At 45.1% G+C, this 27704-nt stretch overlaps 1 protein-coding gene across 2 annotated transcripts; it reads right to left on the reverse strand.

The window, feature by feature from the left end:
* Positions 1 to 852: 852 nt before the first annotated feature.
* emilin1b (elastin microfibril interfacer 1b) lies at positions 853 to 27704 on the reverse strand. Of its 2 annotated transcripts, none has more exons than XM_028402181.1 (14): positions 27581 to 27704; positions 12788 to 12913; positions 12491 to 12705; positions 10976 to 11226; positions 10532 to 10702; positions 9400 to 10335; positions 8824 to 9130; positions 8419 to 8646; positions 8080 to 8328; positions 4551 to 4742; positions 4155 to 4271; positions 3881 to 3898; positions 3557 to 3691; positions 853 to 3244 (listed from the first exon to the last, which is right to left on the reverse strand). In XM_028402181.1, exons 1-14 carry the CDS (start codon positions 27598 to 27600, stop codon positions 2922 to 2924), a joined length of 3288 nt encoding a protein of 1095 aa, XP_028257982.1. In that variant the 5' UTR covers positions 27601 to 27704; the 3' UTR covers positions 853 to 2921. The 2 variants fall into 2 exon arrangements, with proteins under 2 accessions (XP_028257982.1, XP_028257981.1); XM_028402180.1 differs by lacking the exon at positions 27581 to 27704 and adding an exon at positions 14974 to 15414.

The raw sequence follows: 27704 nt of genomic DNA on the forward strand, positions 1-27704 counted from the left end.
TTTCAAATAGCAGTTTCCACCCCTTTCACAACCCAAACAACCCAAGTCATATCCAAAATTCCTCTACTTGGGACCAAAACATGTCCTAATTTATCACACCTGTCAAAATGAAGCTGAAATGAAGCAACACTGGGCCCCCAAGCCAACAACTCAACTACTATCAAAATACAAAATCAGACAAAACACCATTTATGTTTCTTTCTAATTGGGAACCTGTGTGGGATCATCTGGATGAAAGATTTAAAAAAATCACACAAAATGTAAGTAGTTTAAAATCACACACCTGGCCAAAAAACTCTGCATATAAGTATTAAACCAATGGACAAAGGATCTAAAATCACAATAATAATAATAACAATAAATACTATAAACCAATAACAGACCTCTAACAACTAACACAAAACAAAATCAAATTAATCATCCAAACCTTGTATCACAAACAGCACATTTCAACTATTTATTCCCCCGGGCAGGCTGATTGTTTCCTCCAAACAACAGGTGCTAGCAATTCGCAGGTACAGTCTCAAAATGACAGTGATGGATGACACATCCCCATCGTCCCTTTACTCTGTGAGCATTGTACTAACAAAGTACCAACATGTGATTACTAATGCCGGGGCAGTCTGCCTTCACGAGAAACCTGCTGGGTCTGATATTCAATTAAGTGAATTTTTTCGGTACAAAAATGTGAACATAGAACATAGAAAGTTAAGTTACTTATTTCATTTAGAGAACTGCTGTTCTCAGTACTCACTCCCATACTTGACTATGACTATAATGCATTGTGTCTATAGAAATACTTCACAATTTTGCCATAACAGTGAATATCTAAAAAAAAAAGTAATTCAATCCTTGAGTGATCCAAACGCTAACATGTTTGTGTATTACGCAGCCTGTGGATTATCTGATTGAGAGAATGTGAATACACCAAGTAATAATCTGCATACATTAAGCACACATGCCGACAAATAATGACTTAAATACATTGCAGAAAGAAAAACGAACCAGACAATAAAAGGCGCTGCTTGAGAAGCACAATGCAAACTCATCTCAGTCATGCCATAAATCACATTCTGCTTTCAAAAATGTGTTTCATCATGTTTTTCATTGTGCACAACAATCACATGTTCCCATGAAAACATCTGACCTGCCCATCTGATTTAATAAAAACATATCTAACTATGAATCAGATGAATGCAATGCATATGCAATTTCCCCATTGTGGGACTAATAAAGGTTTCTTAATCTTCATGAGCAACATTAGAATTAGAACATACAGGTTCAGCTGTATACACAAGTCAGGTCAATTTTGCTGTTCTAAATTTTCATCTGACAATAACTACCAAAGGCTCCTTGTCAGCAGATAGCTGATCTAAAGTTAAGCAATTTATCAGATGTATACAAAGCAGGGAAGTCGATAAAAGTATTCAAAGGTCTATCTTGATGAAATTATTTCATTTAAGAAACAGATGTGGCTGACCATAATACAAACATGAATCTCTGTCTTACAGTTTAAATGCCAAAACAATCTGAAAAAAATCTGACATATCTTGCAAAGGGGCAAGAGAGATCTGCTGGAAAATCTTAGAAAATGTATCTTCAACATAGACAAAAAGCATCCGTGATATGTCCTCCATTAAATAACAAAATAATAGTGCATCAATATTTGAAGACAAGACCATGTGCCCAAAGAAGTGTCAAACTTTATACAAGTACTGTATTGTATAATACTTACATTCTATATAAGGTAAACACAGTGTGTCACACATACACTAATCCACAGTCCTTTCTGTAGCACCACCCTCAGGACAAATGTCCCTCTTTCTGTTTGACTGCAGAAGGATACTCCATCACACAATTAATACATTGTTAACATTTGTTCACATTTGAGCTGCAATGAACTATGCAGCTACCAAGGGGCAAAGGAATTCCTTACCACAGGAGTGACAGTGTTTCTGAAGGCTGTTAAAGCATTGTAAGCAGCAGGTTTGACAGAGACCAGCTGTTCCTGGTTTATGACAACATTGGCAGTGGCAATGCTGCTGGGAGGTCAGAACATGTGACCACATCAGATCAGACGACTTTAAGACCTGACATCCTGGAGGTGGTCCACATATGAAGAGACCTTCAACTTCTTCAGAAGACAGTGTCAAACTGATTTATGTGCAGACTGTGTGATGTACTGAATGGAGGGGGGCTTATGCTCAAAAGCAACATCCTGTTTTTGGATCACTACTTAAATGAGGACATGATAAAATGCTTCAGGTACCCACAACTTGTGGGTTTGTTGAAAATCTAAGGACTTTTTCACACCACCAGACTTCTGTTTGACCCCAAAAATCTACAGGCAGGCCAAGGTAAATGAAATCATGGTTCATTTCTAGATTGAACATATTTGGGATACCCCTGTGCACAGTGGGTAAAGAAAATGTATGGATATATGGTTTAGACCTTTTAACCATCCACAGAGAGGCAATGAATGGAGACCAAAGTCTGTATTGAAATATGATCCCACACCAATAAAGTCTACTGGTAAAATCACTAAAAAGTGATATAAAGTGAATGACACAGGGGAATGATATAGATTAACAAGACTGTAGAATAATGCCATAGTATTATTATTCTAGAGACAAGAAAATGAAAATATAGCTATATTCACTTATCTTCAGTCATTCAATAGAATAGTCTGCATCCATTCATACTGTCCACTGTTAGGGACCTGCAGCCCACATAGCCAAAGACAACATGACATGGATATGTATTGTAAAGTTCTTTAGTGGACAAGCATCATTAAAATGTAAAGCATAAATTAATTGGACCCCATGTACACAACATAAACCATGGATCATATTTTCAGGTGTGAAAAAGCCCTATAGCAGTATTCATTACAAATCTTTGTTTATTTGATGCTGACATTAACATCAGATGTCTTCATAGAGGAGCATGCCATTGAAGATGGTGAGGGGCTCCACAGAGTGGGCCAGTTTGCCCATCACCAAATCAATGCAAACAGTGTCCCGAGTCTGAAGAGGCAAGATAATACTGAAGACGGCTAGAGAGCCCGGAGTGATCTTAGCTTCTGCCACAGGATTGTTCTCCAGGCCTTCAGGTTGGTAGCCTCCAGAGTCCACCCGGGCCATGCCATAGTTGGACTTTGACAGAACTGCCTCAATTTTTTCATTCCTATGTCCTGTCAAGATGGCACTGAAGTAATAATGTCCATCTACAGGGGCAGTAAAAATACCTGAAGAGGATAGAAAAATCTGATTAACACTGATTTTAGTGATCAATAACCAAAGAAAGCATTTGTGACAAAATATGCAAGTTTGTATGTACTTCAAATTCACTAATTGCGAGGTGCGCACCAATATGATTCAGGGTGATAAAAATTCCAGTGATCACCACAACAAAACCTAACATGTAATAATAATCCTAAATAATCCTAATCCTGAATTTCCCCTCGGGGATCAACAAAGTGTCTCTCTGTCTGTCTATCTATCTAAATAAATAAAGCAGTGGTAAGTGGATTTGATACACAGTTTGCATTCACTATCACCTGTTCTCTCGTCATAGAAGTCTCCTTCATTTACAAAGATCTTGTCAAAGACAATGGTTCCTGCCTTGTCCATTGGGGCTGTGAGGGCAGCAGAAAAGGACAGTCTGGGGACATGAGCATCAACACCAGGAAGACCTGAGAAACAGAGACACAATAAGACACACAAAGAAGATCACCAGAGCTCTGCAGAGTCAAGCACAATAAACGACAGATTGAAAATCCATCACAGCAGACAAATTTATTATATTATAATTACAATTATTATTGTTGTTGTTTTAGCTATTCATATTTTATTGTGAAACATTTGAGTTAAAATGAATCTACCTGTGTCACCTTTGGGACCTGCAAGAAACAAGAGCCGCTGTTAGAAAATCAAAATAAAAAATCCAACCAGAAGGAGCAGCCAGTATTTGATGGGCAGACCAACAACACAATGACAACTTGCTTTAAATGACTCATTTTCTATAGATTGTAGTTGTCGTCCACTGAGCATGAGCTTCAGCAGAAACACCACTCTGGACACATGACTATTTACACATGACCTTTTTGACTTAGTTTCGTCATATCACAGTGCATAAACATACAATATTGGTCCTACCTGGAAGACCTCGGGCACCATTCTCTCCTTGTCGTCCAGGAGACCCAGGGGGGCCCCGGGGACCTGGTAGCCCATTAAAGCCTCTCTCTCCTGGGGGCCCTGGAGGTCCAGGCAGGCCTGTGCAGTGACAGTGACAGTAAAGCTGCTACACACATGTAATTACAACATTTTTTGAGACAGGTTCCCCCCTAAAGTCACCCTGACTCATCATAGGTAGAAAGTTTGATCTCCACAGGATTTGGATGAGGTTATCTGTATCTGGCATAACTCCACTAAGATGTATTTAACTCTAACTATCATGTGTTCTGCTTGTTTCATAATGAAATTCCAGAGAGATGGGACACTGTATTCATCGTATTTTCCTTTATAATGCATTTCGGCAATAAGAAAACTCACCATTCAGGTCATGTCTAGAGAAACTTTGCAGGTCCCGAAGGATCTGGTTCACGCTCGAGTTAAGGTTCTTCATCCTGCTGTGGACGTCATCCTGGTCTCGCTGAATAAAGTCCAGAATTCCTCCATGGTGGATAACTGAGTCATTCAGACTGGAAACGCAAGTCCACAAACTTGACACGTGTTGGTTCAATCCTGAACACAGAAGAAATCAGAACACAGGGCACATCATATATATTTTTGTTCTAGTAATCCTTATGCATTTCACAATTGCTTGATTTGTGCCCTAGTCCTTTTACTAGAAATGAAAACAAAGGGAAAAAACTGCAAAAAAAATCCCTCAACTTAAAGCTGCAAGCGGCTGCTGTCTCCCACCTTCTTTTCTCCTCTCTTGTGTTCTATCCTGTCCAAAATATGTATACACACAAGACATGCCCTCCTTCCAGTAGGTGACACTATGCCTATGTCACAATATTAGCATCTTACCTATTCAGGCATGGGTTCTAACTATTACTACAGAGGTTTAACCAGATTGTATATTAGATTGTACGAATACGGTGAAGGGTCAAGTTTGCCTAACTGCACCCATCACACTGTTTCACTTTGATTAAAGCTTTTGATAACTTTTGCTCAACAATGTCTTAACAACAATGGAACAAAATTTCAGGTTGAAGTTATTTCTCTAACAGGAGTTTGTTAAATGCAAAATCTCAAACAATGCCTACTGTCAGTGGGTGGCACTATGACTATATCATCATATTAGCATATTACTAAGACCTGGATGCTAATTAATACTGTAAAGTACAGTATAAAACTATGGACAAAGCTTCCACGATGTCACCCGTTGATTCCTGAATCACTTTTGAGTCTCTGTGGGAGGCTCTGTGATACTTTTTTTAATTTTTTTTTATTTTAGATACTTTATTAATCCCAGAGGGAAATTGTTTAAGGCTGCTGCCAAGCAGTGTCATACAATGACTAGCAAGGCGCGCCACAGGCTAGGGTGAAGTGTCTTACCCAAGAACACACAACAGTGACTAGGGAGGAGTCGGGATTGAACCACCAACCTTCTGGTTATTGGACAACCCTGCTATACCACTGCTATATGATACCCGGACTATTTCCATATTCCTCTACCAGCGCGGCCCCCAGATTGGCAGCCTGCTAATCACAGCGTGAGTGTATTCAAGTTGTCTTCGTAATTTATTTTATACATTATACTTATACCATAAATCAGAGTAAAAGTGGTCAGGCACGATGGTCACTCCTGTGTACTTCACCATCTCCACATCCTCACCCAGGATGCAAAGGGGCTGTGATGCTGTTCCCTTCCTGAAGTCCATCACCATCTCTCTAGTCTTGTCTACATTAAGCAGCAGGTGTTTCCCTCCAGCCCACTCCACAAATCCATCCACCAGCCTCCTGTACTCCTCCTCCCGTCCACCGCTTATACGCCCCACAACTGCAGAGTCATCAGAAAACTTGACTCTGAGTTGTACTGAAACTGAGGTGTATAAGATGAACAGGAATGGAGAAAGCACAGTGCCCTGTGGGGCTCCTACACCACTCATCACCGTATCAGACAGGACACCACCCAGCCGGATGAACTGTGGCCTGTCTGTCAGGTAATCAGTGATTTAGAAGACAGTGGACCCACCAGCACCCATCAGCCACAGCTTCTCACCCAGTAATGGAGGCTGGATGGTGTTGAAGGCAGTAGAGAAGTCAAAGAATGTGATTCTCACCGTGCCTCCACCACCATCCAGGTGTGAGTGAGTGAGCTGAAGCAGATAGATGACGGCATTATCCACCCCCAGACATGGCTGGTAGGCAAACTGCAGAGGGTCCAGAGAAGATCTCACCCACGGCCTAAGGTTAGCCAACACCAGCCTCTCCAGAACCTTCATCACAAGAGATGTGAGGGCAACTGGGCGGTAAACACCGAGGCCAGATGGAGATGACTTCCTGGGTACAGGAACTGGGTCTCCTCACCTGGCAGGTCATCACAGTCAGGTAGGGGGGGTGTCAAAGGTAGGAGGGGTGGTAAGCTGTGGTAGTCAGGTCCAGTGGTCTCACCGTAGGAGGAGAGGAGAGCTGAGAGGGTATTAGAGTGGAAGGGTGGAGGTGTGGGTGGAGCGGGGGCGGGGCCGGGATAGAGGAGACAGAAGTGGTCTGAGTGCTAAACCTGTTGATATATATATATCATATATGTATATATTTCAACCTGTTGTTAAAATAGGTGTTAAGCTTGTTAGCTCTCGCCCTGCTGCCATCAGTCAATCTCCCTCTCCCCCCACATCCTGGGATCTTCTTCATTCCAGACCACACCACCCTCATGTTGTTTTGCTGGAGATTGGCTTCCAGCTTCCTACTGTAGAAGTCCTTACTCTCCCTCAGCTCGTCCCACAGTTGGTGCACCCTCCTCACCTCCTCCTTGTCTCCAGAGCTGAAGACTCTTCTTCTTATTGAGTAGGGTCTTCAGGTTGCTGGTGATCCACGGCTTGTTGTTAGGGAAACAGCAAACTGTCCAGGTGGGCATAACAGTGTCCTCACAGAATTTGATGTGTTCTTTGATGTATTCTGTGATGCACTCATCATACCAATGATGTCCTCCCTGTGGGGCTGGAAGACTGCATCCCAGTCTGTGCACTCAAAGCAGTTCTGCAGGGCCGCCTCAGCCTCCTGTGTCCACCTTCTCACACTCTTTATGAAAACAGCCTGCTGCCAGACAACAGGCACATACCTTGGTATGAGCAGGATTAGGTTGTGATCTGACCTGTCGAGGGGGGGGGGCAGTAGCACTGTATGCATCCTGTGCATTAGCATGCAGCAATTCCAGAGTCTTATTGTCCCTAATGGTCCAAATACTGAGTGAAGTCAGCCAGCGTTCTGTCCATGTTGTCCTGATTAAAGTCCCCACTGATAACCATGAAGGCGTTCGGTTGCTGTGTCTGCAGACGGGAGACGGTGCTGCTGATGACATCAGTGGCAGCCTCGGCATCAGCTGATGGAGGGACGTAGGTATTGACCACGATTACGAATGAAAACTCCCTCGGCAAATAATAAGGCCGTTGCCCGACAGCCAGCAGTTCTGGTTTACGGTTTCACGGAACTCCCTCTGCATGTTGATCAGCTCGTCCGTCTTGTTCGCCAGAGAGCGTACATTCCCCATGATAGTTGAAGGAACAGCAGGCTCGTGTCTCCTCTTCATTGCCTTCATCTAACTCCAGCCCTGCATCCCCAGCGTCTCCTCAGTAGCTCCTTCAGGATTTCATGCTGGCACCCGGCAGCAGTACAGGCTTACTCAGTGCTAACAGCTGGTGAGGAGAGTAAACAATAGGCCTGCCGCTGTGTGCGTTACTCTTGGTTATGAAAAGTAACGAAAGTAACAGTAACAGTTTAAGCAATGTTGCCACCTAGTGACTGGAAGCTTGTTTATTGTCCAAGCATCAATGAAAACACATACTGTAAGTCCCTGTAAGTTAAAACGACCTCAAGACTTTTAAGTCAATTAAGACATGATAACTCGTACCTTCCTTGATCTTGTTGATGGAGGTGGAGACGCCGTCCAGCCTCCCACAGACTCCCTCCAGCTTTGACAGCCTCTTTTCCAGCCCCTCTCCAGACCTCTTACAGTCGCCCATCTCCACAAGCAGAGTGCTCTCAAACCGCTGGATGTTCTGGTTCATTCTGTCAAGACTGTTGTGGCTCTCTTCGATGTGCTCTGTAACCTCCTGCTGAATTTTGTCCAGCTCCGAAATAATCTTATCCTTAGTGTTTCCTGTCAGTGTTAAGGGAGTAAAAGAGCAAATGTTATCTGGGAAGCTGTACCCAAGAATGCAGATGGAAGGTGATTTTGAGCTTGGCTTACCAAGATCTGTGATGACACTGCTGTGTTTCTGCACTGTGTGTTCAAGACCCTTCAGGGTGTCATTGATGGAACTGAAGGTGAGGATGACCTCAGACAGCTCGCCTTGCAGGGTCTTCAGCTGGTTATTGTTGACTGAGCCTCCAATCACACTGTGGCCATCTAAAGGCTTCTCAGCATCCAAATTGGAACCATGCCCATTGGTGCCACCAGTCGAATCAGAGCCACCACCTATCAGGAGTTTAGTGTATATATAACTTCAGAGTTTCTTGTTGTACTTCTAAAAATATGTGTAAAATGTAGGTTGGTGTTAGGGTAGAACAACACAATGAAAACAACCTTGTTGAAGAAGTTGGTGATAATGAGGATTTATTTGACAGGATATGAGTGTGTTCTCATTGGTCTTACATTGGCCCGTGCACCTCCTGATGTCTTCTCGCAACAAATGGACCTCGTGTTGCAGGTGTGTGCAGATCTGGGAGCAGCTGTTTCCCCCTGAGTCCAGTCTGACCTGGATTCTGTTGATATGATTCTGCATGTGCCTCAGTGTATCTTGGGAATGATTCTGTAACTTTCGCAGCTCATTCTCCACCTTCCCACACACCTCACAGTCATGTCCCAGCATCTCCACCTCCGTCACAATCCGGTTAAAGTGTTCTCCGTGATCACCTGTCAGAGCTTTGATGTTGCGGACATCCTGGCTGAGGTCCAAAACCTGCATATTAATTTAGATGTTACAATGCATGATAAACAAATAATAACAGTTGAAAAATCATTAACTTTTAGAAATAAATTCAGTCCAAGCTTATTTTGTGGTGTAGTAAGCAAGAATCACAGTGATCAAGAGTCACAAACCAAAAAAGGTCAATTCACTTCAATCACCCAGATTTTTTTAAATGATCCTCTGTGGGTTGATGGAGTTGAGAATCTACTCTTGAGGTATGTACTTTGCCTGCATTTGTGTCGCTGTTCATTGAGCCTCACCTTGTCGTACAGGGAGTCTCCAGAAACCGACAAGTCTTTGAGTCGAGTGTTGAAATGTCGAATCTGATCCTCATTGGCCACCACTCGCCACTCCAGGGATTTCTTTGTGGTATTATCTTTTTCTCCTCCTATCTTAGATAGATGTCCACTACTTCCTCCACCTCCTGCTCCCCATCTTCCTGCTCCATCTATTTTATCACCAATTTCTCTTCTTTCTCCTTCTTCTGTAGTTTCTCCATTCCATCTGTCCCCGTCCTCTCTTCCTCTGTCTCCTTCTCCTTCTTCAAAGCCTCTGCAGCCGCACTCCACCAGCCTCTGGGTTATGAAAAGGGTGTTGTTTTCTAGCTTTGACAGCTTCTTGTCATGGTCATTTATCCTGCTAATTACCTGTTCTACTTCCATTTCTACATCTGCAATCCTGAATGCCTGGTCATCAAACCGGTCTAGGAACACAGTCCTCAGGTCACCCAGGTCTCTGTGAAAGTAGTCTTTCAGGTCATTCTCCAGGGATGAATACCTCTGCTCCACTTGCTGAACAGTGTTGTTTACTTGCCGTTCCAGGTCCTTTAGCTTATTGTTTAGGCTGTCTTCCATTGCTACACCATCCCTCCCATGTCCAACACCATCCAACCCATCTCTTGAGGATCCACTGCTTCCACTGCCGCTGGTCCCTATTGATCCACGGAGCTCTTTGTCCAGACGGTTCAAGAGAATATCGAAGTCTTCTGAGGATGAGCTGATCTTCCGTTCGGCATCAGTTATACGATTTTTAAGGTCACTGACAGTATCACAGCATCTCTGTGAATGCAATGCGTCTTGTCGTAGTCCATCCAGTCTCTGTTGATACCGAACATCCATAGCATTTAGCTGCTTCTCCAGAGCTCGAATCCTCTCCCGGTCCTCCAGCTGCTGTCTCTGTAGATCCTCCACACCGGCCTAAAAAACAGCCAACAAAGGTTATATCCCTCTCACGACTGCAGACTGTACCACTGCTGATTTTGAGTGTATAAATTAAAAGTACCGTATGTGATTAGCACAAAGACAGGAGGGAACCTGTTGTGTCCTGTGATGCAAAATAAATTCTTGTCTTCATTTTGGACTGTCAGATCATTGAATAAATTTAAAATAATACCTGACAAGAGGAACAGGACAGTGAAACTCTCCTCTCCAATTCCCTCAAGATCTCCTCCTTCAGCAAGTTCAGCCTCCCTCCACTTAATCCTCCAGATGCACCTCCATCCAGCTCATTGCCTTTCCCATTCACCAGATGATTGTTGATACTGACCAGAGTTTTATCGTGAGCCTTTTGGAGAGGAGACATATCAGCTGCAGCTCTGACTGAAAAGCTAGTGTAAATTTTCTCTCTGCCTCTTTGAATGCACACACTTAGCCCAACCCAGGTCGTTCCCTGGTCCACCCCCTAAATAAATCTAGCTTGCTGTATTTTGACTGTGTGTGTGTGTGTGTCATGTTTGTTTTGTTGTTGTTTTTCAAATCATTACCAGAGACACTAAAGATTTGTTTTTGTAGTTGGCTGATACCTCCCTAATCCCCTTTAAGGTATAACAGGACTCACCTGCGTGCGGTTGTCTAGTTGGTCCAGTTTAGTCTGGATACTGTGAATTGTCTCTTTAATTTCTGGCTGAGCAGCATCAGCAGGATTTCGTCCTCCTGATGAGGCTCCTCCACCACTAAAACCTGGTTTGCCAGCCTCCATCTGGAAGTGCTCATTCATAGTGTTCAAGCTGGACTGAAGGTCCTGTAGGTTTTTTGTCAGACTCTGGATCTTCTGTTCCAGCTGCTTGATCTTCTCATTCTCATCTCGGCCTGGAAGTGTACAAAGCACCTTTAACCACACAGAGTCTCAGAATGTTAAGAACAAATGTCGGGCTTCAGACATGATATATAGTTCTGTTTAATAGTGCAAAGATAATAATTTGTAACCACATTTATTTTACCTAGGGAAACCTAAACCAGTCTAACAGATTTTACACAAACCAAAAACAACCAGAGCCAATATTTGTAGGAATGGTCAGTATACCCTTGAAAACTGTCCTGGTTGTTTAGCCATAGCACAAATGATCATTGTGCATCTACTGTGAGATCTATGCTTTGACTGAGTGGCCCTGTAAGCTTTTAAGTTGCACTGATGTCTAATACTACTCTAATGTCTATAATACAAGATTTATATATCTATTTTTCACATAAATGTTTATACTGTTTTATTCACCTTTACAGGTCTATGTATAGAATGCTGAGTGTCTGTATATTGCTGCTGTAACAGTGACATTTTCAGCAGGGACCATCAAACTGTACAACGCCTCCCTCTGAGATCAGACAGTCTGATCTAACACTGTCTTGTTAATTATATCCATATTGGATTTATTGTAGACACTGTAAGATTTTACTGCACACAGCATTAGTTGTATTATATATGACTATCCGTTTTCACTTGCCCGGATTTAACTTGAATGTTTGTTATTGTTTAGGATTTTATTTAGGTTTTTTATTTTTATTATATTCTTACTATTTTACCTTATTTTATATTTCTAACCTGTTTTTTGAGTATACATGGAGCACCTGGAACGCAAGCAATTTCCCCTGGGATCAACAAAGTATTTCTGATTCTGATTCTGATAAAGTACTTGTTTTTGATCCTGAAACAGATGACAAGACACTAGTGTACGATTTAGTCAAGTCTGGAATTGAAGTTTTAAAAAAGTCACTAGAGTCCTGCAAAGTAACGGGCTGCCAGGTTGCAGACTGAAAAGCTCTCCTTCGGCAGAGCATTTGTATGCTAGGGAGGAACCTGTGTGACGCTCTGAGTACCGCTGTAATGTGTATCTCTCATCTCTGCGTTGTGTATTTTTTATGAAAGGATGAATTCTGCTTCTTTTCCAACTGTATGATGGTGATCACCAGCAGAGGTCAGCAGAGGCCACAGATAACTTCCTGTGTATGTCATCGAGCAGGTTTGACTAAATGAGCCAACGATCAATAAATTAGCTATCATGGCGTAGTACAGGAACAGAGGACGGTGGTTTCTACAGTCTACACTTCTTAAACACTCAAACTTTTAGGATCCACTCACCACTGTATCCTCCAGTCCATCCAGAACCAGAGCTGCCTCCTCCTCCTCCTCCACTGTGTCCAGGTTGAGGTCTGGTGGTGGATATCTGGGTTCCTGCTCCAACGACTGGACCATTGTTACAGTCCTCTCCACTATAACCATGGCAACACTTCCACTCCATCTCAGTCACCATTTTGTAAGCCACTTTGTAGCGCGGCCTCATGTAGGTTCGATAGCTGCAGGGACCCAGAAAAACCAGGTTTAGTGTTTGTGCGTTTTTGTCAGGTCATGTTGTGTTTGGTGTGTGTGTGTACTCACACCACCACCCTGCTGCACTGTCCACTCCCCCAACTGCAGGGCTGATAGTCAGGCTTTACGTAGGTTTCAGCTCCATCCTCAACCACACAACTCACTGTCTTTGTGACCACGAATGCACACCAGTTCCTGATAAACACACAAACATGTAGATAGAACCACGGTCAGACATTTCACCCTAACTGGCCCTCTATATGCAGCTTAACAGCGACTACTCATCACTTTCCTTATACAAACCAACTGAAGAGGGGGGCAAAAACACTTAAATAATCTGATTACATCCTTGAACATGTCTCTTTTTTTGTCACAACAATATATGTTTAGGTTAATGTGAGGACTGACTTCAGCTCCACTTTCCAGGTTTTAATGGGAGCTCCTATTGGACGGTTTGCAGTTTCTTTAGGGTCAAACTGTTTCATTCATTATATACAAGGACACACTCGTTGTTGTGAATCTCATGAAATTTCCAGCAGATGGTGTGATGACATAATCTGTGTTTTAAGGGTGATGAATGTGCGCCCTGTTGGAAACACTGTGACTGTGTGTGTCTGAATATAGCTATTTTCTCTGGAATCCAGCATAATGTTGCTTGTGTGTGCAGCGCCTTCTCTGCTTATTCCTGATATGTGTATTCAAACACACGCATAATGTCGGCCAGTTAACAACACGGCAAGAAATGTAGGTAAAGTGGGGAAAGAATTATAACCTGGCTCCAGATGAAAGATGGGGCTTGGTGAGTTTATAGGACAGCTCTGATTATATGGAGGGAAATAAAGCCTTATTGATTAAAATAGGAAACAGAGGGGTAACTTCAGGTAACACCCGACCTTTCCCATTACTGCCATGCTACATGTCTGAAGTCTTAAAGGAAGTATTGCTGTTTGGTGTTCTTGGAGTTAAATGGTGAAACTATGAGAGCATTGGGACAGCCCACAATTCAATGTAAACCAAAGTCCACCGAAAAAAGACAGACACACACACACACACGCACACACGCACACACACACACACACACTCTTGAGGAAATGAGTAATTTGGGTGGTTGAGTTTCAGTTTGCTGCTGTTTATGACATCACATCTGCTACACTGCCAAAGTGGGGAGTGTGAGCATTGGGTGTGTGTTGAGAGTGAAGCAGAAGGGATGACCATCTGTACCTCTAAACTGGAGACCATGGTCCTAGTGTATTTTTTGTATCACAACAACAAAGGCTTGTCTGTCTCTCTCTTTATCTATCTATCTATCTATCTATCTATCTGTCTGTCTGTCTGTCTGTCTGTCTGTCTGTCTGTCTGTCTGTCTGTCTGTCTGTCTATCTATCTATCCTGAGAACGCCTTGGTATCCCCCAAGAAGAGCTGGACGAGTGGCATCAAAACCCATCCATAAATAAGCAGGAGAAAATGGATGGATGGATCAGCTCATGCCCTGTGATGGACTGGCAACCCCACCTCTCACCTGATAGGCTTAGTTCAGATAATGGATGGATGGATCAGCTCACCAATAACAGTCATCAGATGTGAGATTTTAGATTTAGATCAGAAACTATTATTTTTTTATGATAGTGTTTTCAGGATACAAAACATTCAGTCACTATTTTTAAGTTTGCTCTTTTAAAGTCTTCTGATTTCTGCTGATCAATAACTCCTCAAACTTTTTTACCTGCCACATCATCATGGTGACCTCTACTGAACTGAACTTGGTAAGAATCAGGTTCGGTTCAGTTCCTCTTTCACTGACCTTATCAGCATTGGCAGCTAATCCACTGGACCTAAAGGGACTGCAGCAGGTTATGTTCCGAGACCATGCACATGCCTGATAGCACGTGCTCTATTTAAAGCACAGCTGTCTGTGTGTGTGTGTGTGACAGGTCACAGTCACTCTCTCTCACACACACACACACACACTTTGCACTTTATGACTGGAAAACAAAGAGCTGATGGAAACTTCCCAAACTCTTCTGTGCATGTGTGCGTGCGTGAGCGTGTCTGTGAGCGTGCGTGCGTGCGTGCGTGTCATCTTTTGTACAAACAGTGTATCTGCTGATTCTATAAACTGTGGACAGACACATCTGAGCTGATGACAGAATCTGCTTCAGAATCTGTGGTGAGGTCATCACAAACTGACGTCACCACCACCTCCTCCTCCACCTCCACCCTCATCATCATCCTTTCCGTGCTCGTGTCATTTTACCTGTGTCTGCTGGCGGCACGGGTTCCGTGCGTATGCCCGCTGGCGTACAAGCTATAAGACGGCCGCAGCGGGAACGCGCTTTTAGCGTGCCCGCAGGTCCAGAACACGAACAGCAGCAGCAGAGTAGGAGCGGCCATCCCGCAGATCGATACACAAGCAATAGTATCGATGCTCGGCGTCCAATCAACTCCTCAACTAGTGGGAAGAACTCCTGTCTCCATGGAAACAATACAAAAGTTTCCGCAGAGTCCGTCCGTCCTACCGAGCCATGATCCGAACCCGACCCGAACACCAGAAAACAAAGAACAGAAAGTCCGGTCTGTAGTGCTGCGGTGCGCCGCCCTGACCCGCCCTTAACTCAGGATTTATCTCTAATCTCGGTTTATGCGGCCCGACGCGTCCGCAGTCGGTCCATCAGAACTTTTGGTGTGAAACAAAGAAAACGTTGCGACAGACTGAACCGAGATCCGCTGCTCCTCCTCTTCATCACCGCCCCCCCCTCCAACTGTCCCCGCCCCTCCTGGCGGAGATCCGCTCTGCAGCCACACCTGAACCGAAGCACTAATGACAGTTCGGATAAAAAGCCCAAATAAAACGGCACTGAGCTTTCAATGCCAGTTCATATATATTTATTTTATTTGAACATTTTTCATGTCACACATATAGAAATAGGATTCTTTATAAGAAGTTTTCATTACTGATGTGATTTGTTTACTTTAAGTCTGGAACTTCTAAAAATGATTACACTGAAGTCAGGTTATTCTGGTTTAAAATGACATCAAATATAAAATAAATATGAAACACATCAGCAGCTTGTTAAAGCTCGATACTGAAATACTGTGAATGTGACAAATCAACCTTCTTCTTCTGAAGGTTAGGAGCTCTTCATTCTGTTTCCAGTGTATTAAACATGTTATATATATATATATTATTAAGAATGTGATCCTGTGCTGGAATATGTCAACATGCACACACACAGAGGAAAACATCCTGCAGGCAGTCCTCAAAAAACAGCGACCAGCAGCAGACTGATGTCACAACCACAACAGCGACCAGCAGCAGACTGATGTCACAACTACAACAGCGACTATGCAGCAGACTGATGTCACAACTAACAACAGCGACCAGCAGCAGACTGATGTCACAACTAACAACAGCGACCAGCAGCAGACTGATGTCACAACTACAAACAGCGACCAGCAGCAGACTGATGTCACAACTAACAACAGCGACCATGCAGCAGACTGATGTCACAACTACAAACAGCGACCAGCAGCAGACTGATGTCACAACTACAAACAGCGACCAGCAGCAGACTGATGTCACAACTACAAACAGCGACCATGCAGCAGACTGATGTCACAACTAACAACAGCGACCAGCAGCAGACTGATGTCACAACTAACAACAGCGACCAGCAGCAGACTGATGTCACAACTACAAACAGCGACCATGCAGCAGACTGATGTCACAACTAACAACAGCGACCATGCAGCAGACTGATGTCACAACTACAAACAGCGACCAGCAGCAGACTGATGTCACAACTAACAACAGCGACCATGCAGCAGACTGATGTCACAACTACAAACAGCGACCAGCAGCAGACTGATGTCACAACTAACAACAGCGACCAGCAGCAGACTGATGTCACAACTAACAACAGCGACCATGCAGCAGACTGATGTCACAACTACAAACAGCGACCAGCAGCAGACTGATGTCACAACTAACAACAGCGACCATGCAGCAGACTGATGTCACAACTACAAACAGCGACCATGCAGCAGACTGATGTCACAACTACAAACAGCGACCATGCAGCAGACTGATGTCACAACTACAAACAGCGACCAGCAGCAGACTGATGTCACAACTACAAACAGCGACCAGCAGCAGACTGATGTCACAACTACAAACAGCGACCAGCAGCAGACTGATGTCACAACTACAAACAGCGACCAGCAGCAGACTGATGTCACAACTACAAACAGCGACCAGCAGCAGACTGATGTCACAACTACAAACAGCGACCAGCAGCAGACTGATGTCACAACTACAAACAGCGACCAGCAGCAGACTGATGTCACAACTACAAACAGCGACCAGCAGCAGACTGATGTCACAACTACAAACAGCGACCAGCAGCAGACTGATGTCACAACCACAACAGCGACCATGCAGCAGACTGATGTCACAACTACAAACAGCGACCAGCAGCAGACTGATGTCACAACTACAAACAGCGACCAGCAGCAGATTGATGTCACAACTACAAACAGCGACCAGCAGCAGACTGATGTCACAACTACAAACAGCGACCAGCAGCAGACTGATGTCACAACTACAAACAGCGACCAGCAGCAGACTGATGTCACAACTACAAACAGCGACCAGCAGCAGACTGATGTCACAACTACAAACAGCGACCAGCAGCAGACTGATGTCACAACTACAAACAGCGACCAGCAGCAGACTGATGTCACAACTAACAACAGCGACCATGCAGCAGACTGATGTCACAACTACAAACAGCGACCAGCAGCAGACTGATGTCACAACTACAAACAGCGACCAGCAGCAGACTGATGTCACAACTAACAACAGCGACCATGCAGCAGACTGATGTCACAACTACAAACAGCGACCAGCAGCAGACTGATGTCACAACTAACAACAGCGACCATGCAGCAGACTGATGTCACAACTAACAACAGCGACCATGCAGCAGACTGATGTCACAACTACAAACAGCGACCAGCAGCAGACTGATGTCACAACTACAAACAGCGACCATGCAGCAGACTGATGTCACAACTAACAACAGCGACCATGCAGCAGACTGATGTCACAACTAACAACAGCGACCAGCAGCAGACTGATGTCACAACTACAAACAGCGACCAGCAGCAGACTGATGTCACAACTACAAACAGCGACCAGCAGCAGACTGATGTCACAACTACAAACAGCGACCAGCAGCAGACTGATGTCACAACTACAAACAGCGACCAGCAGCAGACTGATGTCACAACTAACAACAGCGACCATGCAGCAGACTGATGTCACAACTACAAACAGCGACCATGCAGCAGACTGATGTCACAACTACAAACAGCGACCAGCAGCAGACTGATGTCACAACTACAAACAGCGACCATGCAGCAGACTGATGTCACAACTAACAACAGCGACCATGCAGCAGACTGATGTCACAACTAACAACAGCGACCAGCAGCAGACTGATGTCACAACTACAAACAGCGACCATGCAGCAGACTGATGTCACAACTAACAACAGCGACCATGCAGCAGACTGATGTCACAACTACAAACAGCGACCAGCAGCAGACTGATGTCACAACTAACAACAGCGACCATGCAGCAGACTGATGTCACAACTACAAACAGCGACCAGCAGCAGACTGATGTCACAACTAACAACAGCGACCAGCAGCAGACTGATGTCACAACTAACAACAGCGACCATGCAGCAGACTGATGTCACAACTACAAACAGCGACCAGCAGCAGACTGATGTCACAACTAACAACAGCGACCATGCAGCAGACTGATGTCACAACTACAAACAGCGACCATGCAGCAGACTGATGTCACAACTACAAACAGCGACCATGCAGCAGACTGATGTCACAACTACAAACAGCGACCAGCAGCAGACTGATGTCACAACTACAAACAGCGACCAGCAGCAGACTGATGTCACAACTACAAACAGCGACCAGCAGCAGACTGATGTCACAACTACAAACAGCGACCAGCAGCAGACTGATGTCACAACTACAAACAGCGACCAGCAGCAGACTGATGTCACAACTACAAACAGCGACCAGCAGCAGACTGATGTCACAACCACAACAGCGACCATGCAGCAGACTGATGTCACAACTACAAACAGCGACCAGCAGCAGACTGATGTCACAACTACAAACAGCGACCAGCAGCAGATTGATGTCACAACTACAAACAGCGACCAGCAGCAGACTGATGTCACAACTACAAACAGCGACCAGCAGCAGACTGATGTCACAACTACAAACAGCGACCAGCAGCAGACTGATGTCACAACTAACAACAGCGACCATGCAGCAGACTGATGTCACAACTAACAACAGCGACCATGCAGCAGACTGATGTCACAACTACAAACAGCGACCAGCAGCAGACTGATGTCACAACTAACAACAGCGACCATGCAGCAGACTGATGTCACAACTACAAACAGCGACCAGCAGCAGACTGATGTCACAACTAACAACAGCGACCAGCAGCAGACTGATGTCACAACTACAAACAGCGACCAGCAGCAGACTGATGTCACAACTAACAACAGCGACCAGCAGCAGACTGATGTCACAACTACAAACAGCGACCAGCAGCAGACTGATGTCACAACTAACAACAGCGACCATGCAGCAGACTGATGTCACAACTACAAACAGCGACCAGCAGCAGACTGATGTCACAACTACAAACAGCGACCAGCAGCAGACTGATGTCACAACTACAAACAGCGACCATGCAGCAGACTGATGTCACAACTAACAACAGCGACCAGCAGCAGACTGATGTCACAACTAACAACAGCGACCAGCAGCAGACTGATGTCACAACTACAAACAGCGACCATGCAGCAGACTGATGTCACAACTAACAACAGCGACCATGCAGCAGACTGATGTCACAACTACAAACAGCGACCAGCAGCAGACTGATGTCACAACTAACAACAGCGACCATGCAGCAGACTGATGTCACAACTACAAACAGCGACCAGCAGCAGACTGATGTCACAACTAACAACAGCGACCAGCAGCAGACTGATGTCACAACTAACAACAGCGACCATGCAGCAGACTGATGTCACAACTACAAACAGCGACCAGCAGCAGACTGATGTCACAACTAACAACAGCGACCATGCAGCAGACTGATGTCACAACTACAAACAGCGACCATGCAGCAGACTGATGTCACAACTACAAACAGCGACCATGCAGCAGACTGATGTCACAACTACAAACAGCGACCAGCAGCAGACTGATGTCACAACTACAAACAGCGACCAGCAGCAGACTGATGTCACAACTACAAACAGCGACCAGCAGCAGACTGATGTCACAACTACAAACAGCGACCAGCAGCAGACTGATGTCACAACTACAAACAGCGACCAGCAGCAGACTGATGTCACAACTACAAACAGCGACCAGCAGCAGACTGATGTCACAACCACAACAGCGACCATGCAGCAGACTGATGTCACAACTACAAACAGCGACCAGCAGCAGACTGATGTCACAACTACAAACAGCGACCAGCAGCAGATTGATGTCACAACTACAAACAGCGACCAGCAGCAGACTGATGTCACAACTACAAACAGCGACCAGCAGCAGACTGATGTCACAACTACAAACAGCGACCAGCAGCAGACTGATGTCACAACTACAAACAGCGACCAGCAGCAGACTGATGTCACAACTACAAACAGCGACCAGCAGCAGACTGATGTCACAACTACAAACAGCGACCAGCAGCAGACTGATGTCACAACTAACAACAGCGACCATGCAGCAGACTGATGTCACAACTACAAACAGCGACCAGCAGCAGACTGATGTCACAACTACAAACAGCGACCAGCAGCAGACTGATGTCACAACTAACAACAGCGACCATGCAGCAGACTGATGTCACAACTACAAACAGCGACCAGCAGCAGACTGATGTCACAACTAACAACAGCGACCATGCAGCAGACTGATGTCACAACTAACAACAGCGACCATGCAGCAGACTGATGTCACAACTACAAACAGCGACCAGCAGCAGACTGATGTCACAACTACAAACAGCGACCATGCAGCAGACTGATGTCACAACTAACAACAGCGACCATGCAGCAGACTGATGTCACAACTAACAACAGCGACCAGCAGCAGACTGATGTCACAACTACAAACAGCGACCAGCAGCAGACTGATGTCACAACTACAAACAGCGACCAGCAGCAGACTGATGTCACAACTACAAACAGCGACCAGCAGCAGACTGATGTCACAACTACAAACAGCGACCAGCAGCAGACTGATGTCACAACTAACAACAGCGACCATGCAGCAGACTGATGTCACAACTACAAACAGCGACCATGCAGCAGACTGATGTCACAACTACAAACAGCGACCAGCAGCAGACTGATGTCACAACTACAAACAGCGACCATGCAGCAGACTGATGTCACAACTAACAACAGCGACCATGCAGCAGACTGATGTCACAACTAACAACAGCGACCAGCAGCAGACTGATGTCACAACTACAAACAGCGACCATGCAGCAGACTGATGTCACAACTAACAACAGCGACCATGCAGCAGACTGATGTCACAACTACAAACAGCGACCAGCAGCAGACTGATGTCACAACTAACAACAGCGACCATGCAGCAGACTGATGTCACAACTACAAACAGCGACCAGCAGCAGACTGATGTCACAACTAACAACAGCGACCAGCAGCAGACTGATGTCACAACTAACAACAGCGACCATGCAGCAGACTGATGTCACAACTACAAACAGCGACCAGCAGCAGACTGATGTCACAACTAACAACAGCGACCATGCAGCAGACTGATGTCACAACTACAAACAGCGACCATGCAGCAGACTGATGTCACAACTACAAACAGCGACCATGCAGCAGACTGATGTCACAACTACAAACAGCGACCAGCAGCAGACTGATGTCACAACTACAAACAGCGACCAGCAGCAGACTGATGTCACAACTAACAACAGCGACCATGCAGCAGACTGATGTCACAACTACAAACAGCGACCAGCAGCAGACTGATGTCACAACTACAAACAGCGACCAGCAGCAGACTGATGTCACAACTAACAACAGCGACCATGCAGCAGACTGATGTCACAACTACAAACAGCGACCATGCAGCAGACTGATGTCACAACTACAAACAGCGACCAGCAGCAGACTGATGTCACAACTAACAACAGCGACCATGCAGCAGACTGATGTCACAACTACAAACAGCGACCAGCAGCAGACTGATGTCACAACTACAAACAGCGACCAGCAGCAGACTGATGTCACAACTAACAACAGCGACCATGCAGCAGACTGATGTCACAACTACAAACAGCGACCATGCAGCAGACTGATGTCACAACTACAAACAGCGACCATGCAGCAGACTGATGTCACAACTACAAACAGCGACCAGCAGCAGACTGATGTCACAACTACAAACAGCGACCAGCAGCAGACTGATGTCACAACTACAAACAGCGACCAGCAGCAGACTGATGTCACAACTAACAACAGCGACCAGCAGCAGACTGATGTCACAACTACAAACAGCGACCAGCAGCAGACTGATGTCACAACTACAAACAGCGACCATGCAGCAGACTGATGTCACAACTAACAACAGCGACCATGCAGCAGACTGATGTCACAACTACAAACAGCGACCAGCAGCAGACTGATGTCACAACTAACCCACATTTCACCTGACAGACCCCGGATTACTTTTCTCAACCTCATCATCACCTTTTTTAAATGGTGGATGATATTTTTGTAATGACCGAATATTTCGGACATCCCCAGAATGGAAACATCTGCAGCAGCATCAACATAATAAAAATCAAAGGTTTATGAAAACTGTGTTTTTGTTGAACATACTTCAGTTCCATGTTTTCAGAGACGAGTTGACACCTGACCAAACAGTGGAAACACACTTTATCAGATCTCATAAATCATAGAGTAACGCCCCCCAGGCTCCACCCTCCTCTGCTGGAGACAGACCACCCAGACGCCATCATTCACACCATCTCACACATAGGTATCTGACACAGCATCAGAGTTAGTTTTTAGAGGTTCGGGTTCTACTGCTCATTCTTCACGTAAAGTTACTTCACTCCATTGAGACTAGTCCTGTTAAATATCAGCATCAAACCTACTGACTCTGAACTGCTACAGAACAACCAGCATCGGCAGCACGGCATCACCGGTAACATCTTTCCAACCCTCCTCGTCTCTTCCACGTTGCTGTACTGTGTCTGTACTGTGTCATCCGGTCTACTCTCTGGAGAGACATAGTCACTGTGTACACTTTAAAAATGCTGAAATGACTTTCAGAACTCTGGGATTTGCTACTTTAACTTGACTCTAACTCTAATGGTTCTTCTGTAAAAATATCTTCACATCATCTGTGCTGCTCTGCACTGTGTGTGTGTCAACATACAACCAGCACACACTCAGAGCAGACATGGACACACAGAGGACAGAGGAGGAACCAGTAAATGACAGCAAAGGATTCTTACAGTGATGAAAATGTAACAGGAGCATATTTATAAAGGATGATACTGTGCCAGTGGTCTCCAGTTTATATGATTATTTATGAAAAAATGTGGCCCTGTGCTTTTCTTATGGAAGTCTGTGGCCCTCGCCAAAAAAATAATTGCCCACCCCTGTCCTAGGCGGTACACTCAGATTGTGTCATCAGACTTTTTTTTTTGTTTTCCATTTCATTGTACACAAGCGGTAGAACTGGGGCGCTCAGCACTTTAATCCAACAGCAGAGATCAGAGGTGCTGCTGTTGATAAGCTGCAGATGTGAGACCTGACAAACCACAGGGTGGAAACATACACACAGCACTGTGGAAAACACTCACTGTTTTCCAGGCAGAGCGTTTACTCTCACTTTGCACTGAACTAAAGAAATGTCAATAGTTAGGACACTCCACAAAAACAAAACTACAACCAGAGCAACAAAGCACTGAGACCATGCAGCCTCACTTCAGTGTGTGATGTGGAGCTTCTCTGTCACCGTGCTGCTGAACGACACACGGCACCGAGGAAGCTCTCCAGCTGTGGATTCAGTCTGTTTGTCTTCAAAGAGAAGGAAGTGGAGAAGGATGACTTCACTGTTAACATTCCTACGCTAATGTAAGCACCCTGAAAGCAACATGCTGTCAGTTTATGTTTTCAGACTGTGGCACATTTTAGTTGGTGATGGAGGTAGAACTCTAGAATGAAACCTTGTCCTCACTGGGCTCATCTGTCAGTGCAGGCAGCTCCAATGCAGAGTGAAGAATGTGAAACTTTCTGTTTGTAAATCCTTTCCTCAGTGACCGCTGACAGACCCCTAGGCACTGCCCACTACTGTCACCTGTTTAGCCTGCAGGTAATCACCTGCAAGTCAGTGCTCAGGTGCCAATTGCAAAGCACATCGTCAGTCCACCATGCACTTTACTATGGCTACAATAAACACATAAAGACGGGTCCTGCAGACAGAATTCATGGCATATTTTCAGACTGTTATATTCAATCTTCAGAAGCAGTGAATGCTCCTGCTGCATTCTGCTCCTCTGAACTGTTGACTCCACCTGCAGGCAACAATAAAGTCTTCCTAATCTCTACTAGTGCAGTTGTAAAACCACAGAGGCAGTCCTAAGGATTCTCCCTCCTGACCTTCATCACTGAGGTCAGCCTGGATCTGAACTGAATGGATCCTCCTCCATGAAGCAGTCAGGCTGAGTTTTTTTCAGTTTAACTAATCGGAATCTTTTAGTCTAATTTTGGTTATGATTTGTCTTTTTGCTTTCTGCTTCCGACTCTGTGCTTTATTAATCCCTGTCTGAGGTATCTCTGGGGAAATTGAGGTTCCAGTTGTACAGCAACATGAGTTAACAGTTATGATTAACAGAACAGTTCAAATTTAAAACATACAAGTTAAGATTAACAACAACAGGGAACTGTACTGTCAGGCAGTACATCTCTTTACATCTCATCATCAGGAGTGGTACAAAGCTGAGAAGCTGCAAATAAGTTCAAATACTGTCAGGGTTCCGTCTGTGTCTGGTGTTATTCTGCTTCCACCCCTCCAACGCCCTACTGCTACAACAGCTTGATGGTACAGAGAATAAAGGACGATGACAGCAGCAGCCCGTCACTGAGCAAGCCCCTTTGGTTGCTGATGATGGTGTGCAGAGGATAGCAAGCATTGTCAAGGATGGCCAACATCTAAATATGTTTAATATGTTTCAAATGCAGTCTATTGGTCTGTTTCAACGACAATGCATTCCACATGAGATCGATGTAAAATAAATGATCTCTCTGAAAGATCAGGGTGAGGAGTTAAGGTAAGTCAGTGACAGAGCAGCACCTTCTATGGAAAACTTGCAACAATAGAGGAAACAAGCACAGCAGTGCCAACAACAGCTCCAAACCAGGCAAGCACAGGAGTAACGTGAACGTGTCCTTAGTCCAGGCTCTTCTCAGAACAGACTCCGTCTACATGGTAAATGACACCTTCAGTGTGCATCCTGAGTCAGACTTCTTTTGTTCAGATCGAACATTGATTGATATCACTCATGGCTTTTAGGAATGTTTGGGACTGTTGGGGAATGTGCGGCAGCAAAAGCAGGTCAGGAATCTCAGGCCTCCCTGCTTCACCAGAAACACGACCACCACAAATTAACTGAGTTTCAACAGCGGAGGTGGAAACATTTCTGCCTTACTGACAGATTTCTGCAGGGTGCTGAGAGGAACATGGACTCTGCTGCAGTGATAGGTACACCCTAACACACACACTCCAAACATGTGTGTACTTTTTAAAGCTCAGCAGCAGGTGTACCTAACTGAACAGGATCCAAATACTTCTTTGACAGCCGCCTTGAGTTGTAGTAGCATCCTTCGATTAAACTTCATGTTTATTTTCTGTCTGGTTTAAGGGTTAACTGGTAATCTGTAGTTATTCCGAGCACCCCCTTCTCACACGGCTTCTGTGTGCGACACCTTCTCAGCAAGCATGGGTGCTTGCAGCTGCAGGGGGCGCCAGTTTGCCAGTTCCCCACACAGTGATGTGATCGATAATAATAACAACCACTTAGCGACATAGATGATTCTTCTTTCTTTTCCAAGTGTTTGTGCAGCTGCCCCATGCCAAAAACCGCTACTGGACTGTTGTACGGTCCAACTACTGTTGGGACACGGTAACTTCTCAGCGTTGCTTTTTGCACTGAGGGTGCAGCAGTCTGCGGCTGCAGGAGCTACTCAAGGTCCCCACTGTCTCATACAGACGGTGAGACAGGTGTGCCAAGATCCTCCTCTCACCCACGGAGTCCACTGAGTTCAGGGGACAGCTCAGGACAGAGTTAGCTCTCTTAGCAGACCCCGCCTCCACCTTTAAGACCAGACTAAACCCTTTGTGTTCAGTAAGGTGTAGTTAGCCTCAAACACTGTGTGGGGATGATAGGTACAGTCACAGTGACGTCCTGACATCCAGCCACAGGAGGCTTCTGCTTCTGGCCTACACTGCCGGGGGACAAACATGATCCACTGAGCAGTTCCCCTACGTCCTCCACCACCACCATCTCTATTCCCCCACCTCCTATTCTTCCTCACCCCTCCTCTCCCCTCCTCTCGCCTCCTCCTGATGATCCATTATTTCATAGTACTAGCTGTATGCCCGGTTCTCCTCGTAGTATTTCCCTGACCCCTGAACTTGCACTTTAAGGGAGACAGTGGCAGGAAAAACCATGATCGGCCCGAGCTCATAATGTGGGACCTTCTCCTGATGGCTGACCGGCTAGAGAAGGAGAAGGGCCACCTGATTGGTCTAATATTCAACAAATGATTGATTGAAGGTCAAAGATGAAAACTTGTGATGGGTTGCATACAACGCTAACTCTCCCACTCTGACACCAGAGATCGTGCTGTTTTTAGCTACTGTACTCACGGACACTCTCACAGGCTGGATGCAGCTGTTAAAGGTGTTTATGGGATTTTTCGGTCATCTGTTCATTTGTGTTCTGGATGTTTGAGAAACTTTGATCTGGTTCAAGCAGATCATCTTTAAACAGAAATGAATCATATTTAGTCTGAAGCGTGGGGGGTTGGACAGCATGGGGCCCCAGTTAACCCTGACTCTGCTTTTCCTACTCAGCTCTATACCCCACCCCCACTCCTACTCTCTGTTTATTTTACTTCCTTGAGGATCTTTTCTTTTCTTCTGTGGAGGTTCAGGTAGAGGAAATACTGAGCTGCAGAGACAGACTGAGTTAGAGGGGCAGAGAGGCTTGAACATTCCCAAACTCTCACACATGCAGCATGTCAGGTTAAGGATGGTCTGGCCCACAGGCTTTTAAGGTCACCGACCCAGGTGTTTTCCTGACCTGTGTCCTCCCCTTCTAAAATTCTTGAAAAAGCATTTTTTCTGGTAAGTTATGCTACCATCTGCACACAAACAGTTTGTTTTAGGTTTGCAGTCTGGACTCTGAAAACTGCAGCATAAACTCCTCTGGGCCACAACATTTCTAGAGACAGCCGATGTTTAGAACAGGCCAGCTCACATGGTCATTATTGCCTACGTGTACCAGGATGCACTAACAAAAGTTCCTGTGCAGACCAGGTCAGTGAAACAACACTGGAATACTGACAATACTGCAGGTCTGACAAACAAAAGACCAATGTACAAAAGGTATCACATCTGGAGGCAGTGTTCAGAGGTTCCCTGGCCTTTCCACCCTGCTGGTATATTGTCTGGTTTACCTTTGTGATCTCGAACACATGCTTTCCTGCACTGTGAGTCTCGCAGGCTCCTCTGTGTTGGAGTCATGGACAGCGTCCAGTGAAAGGCACTCACAGTAAAACACAGGGAAACAAAGACAGAAGA

Source organism: Parambassis ranga, chromosome 3 (genome assembly GCF_900634625.1).
Source record: "Parambassis ranga chromosome 3, fParRan2.1, whole genome shotgun sequence".
NCBI classification, from domain to species: Eukaryota; Metazoa; Chordata; class Actinopteri; family Ambassidae; genus Parambassis; species Parambassis ranga.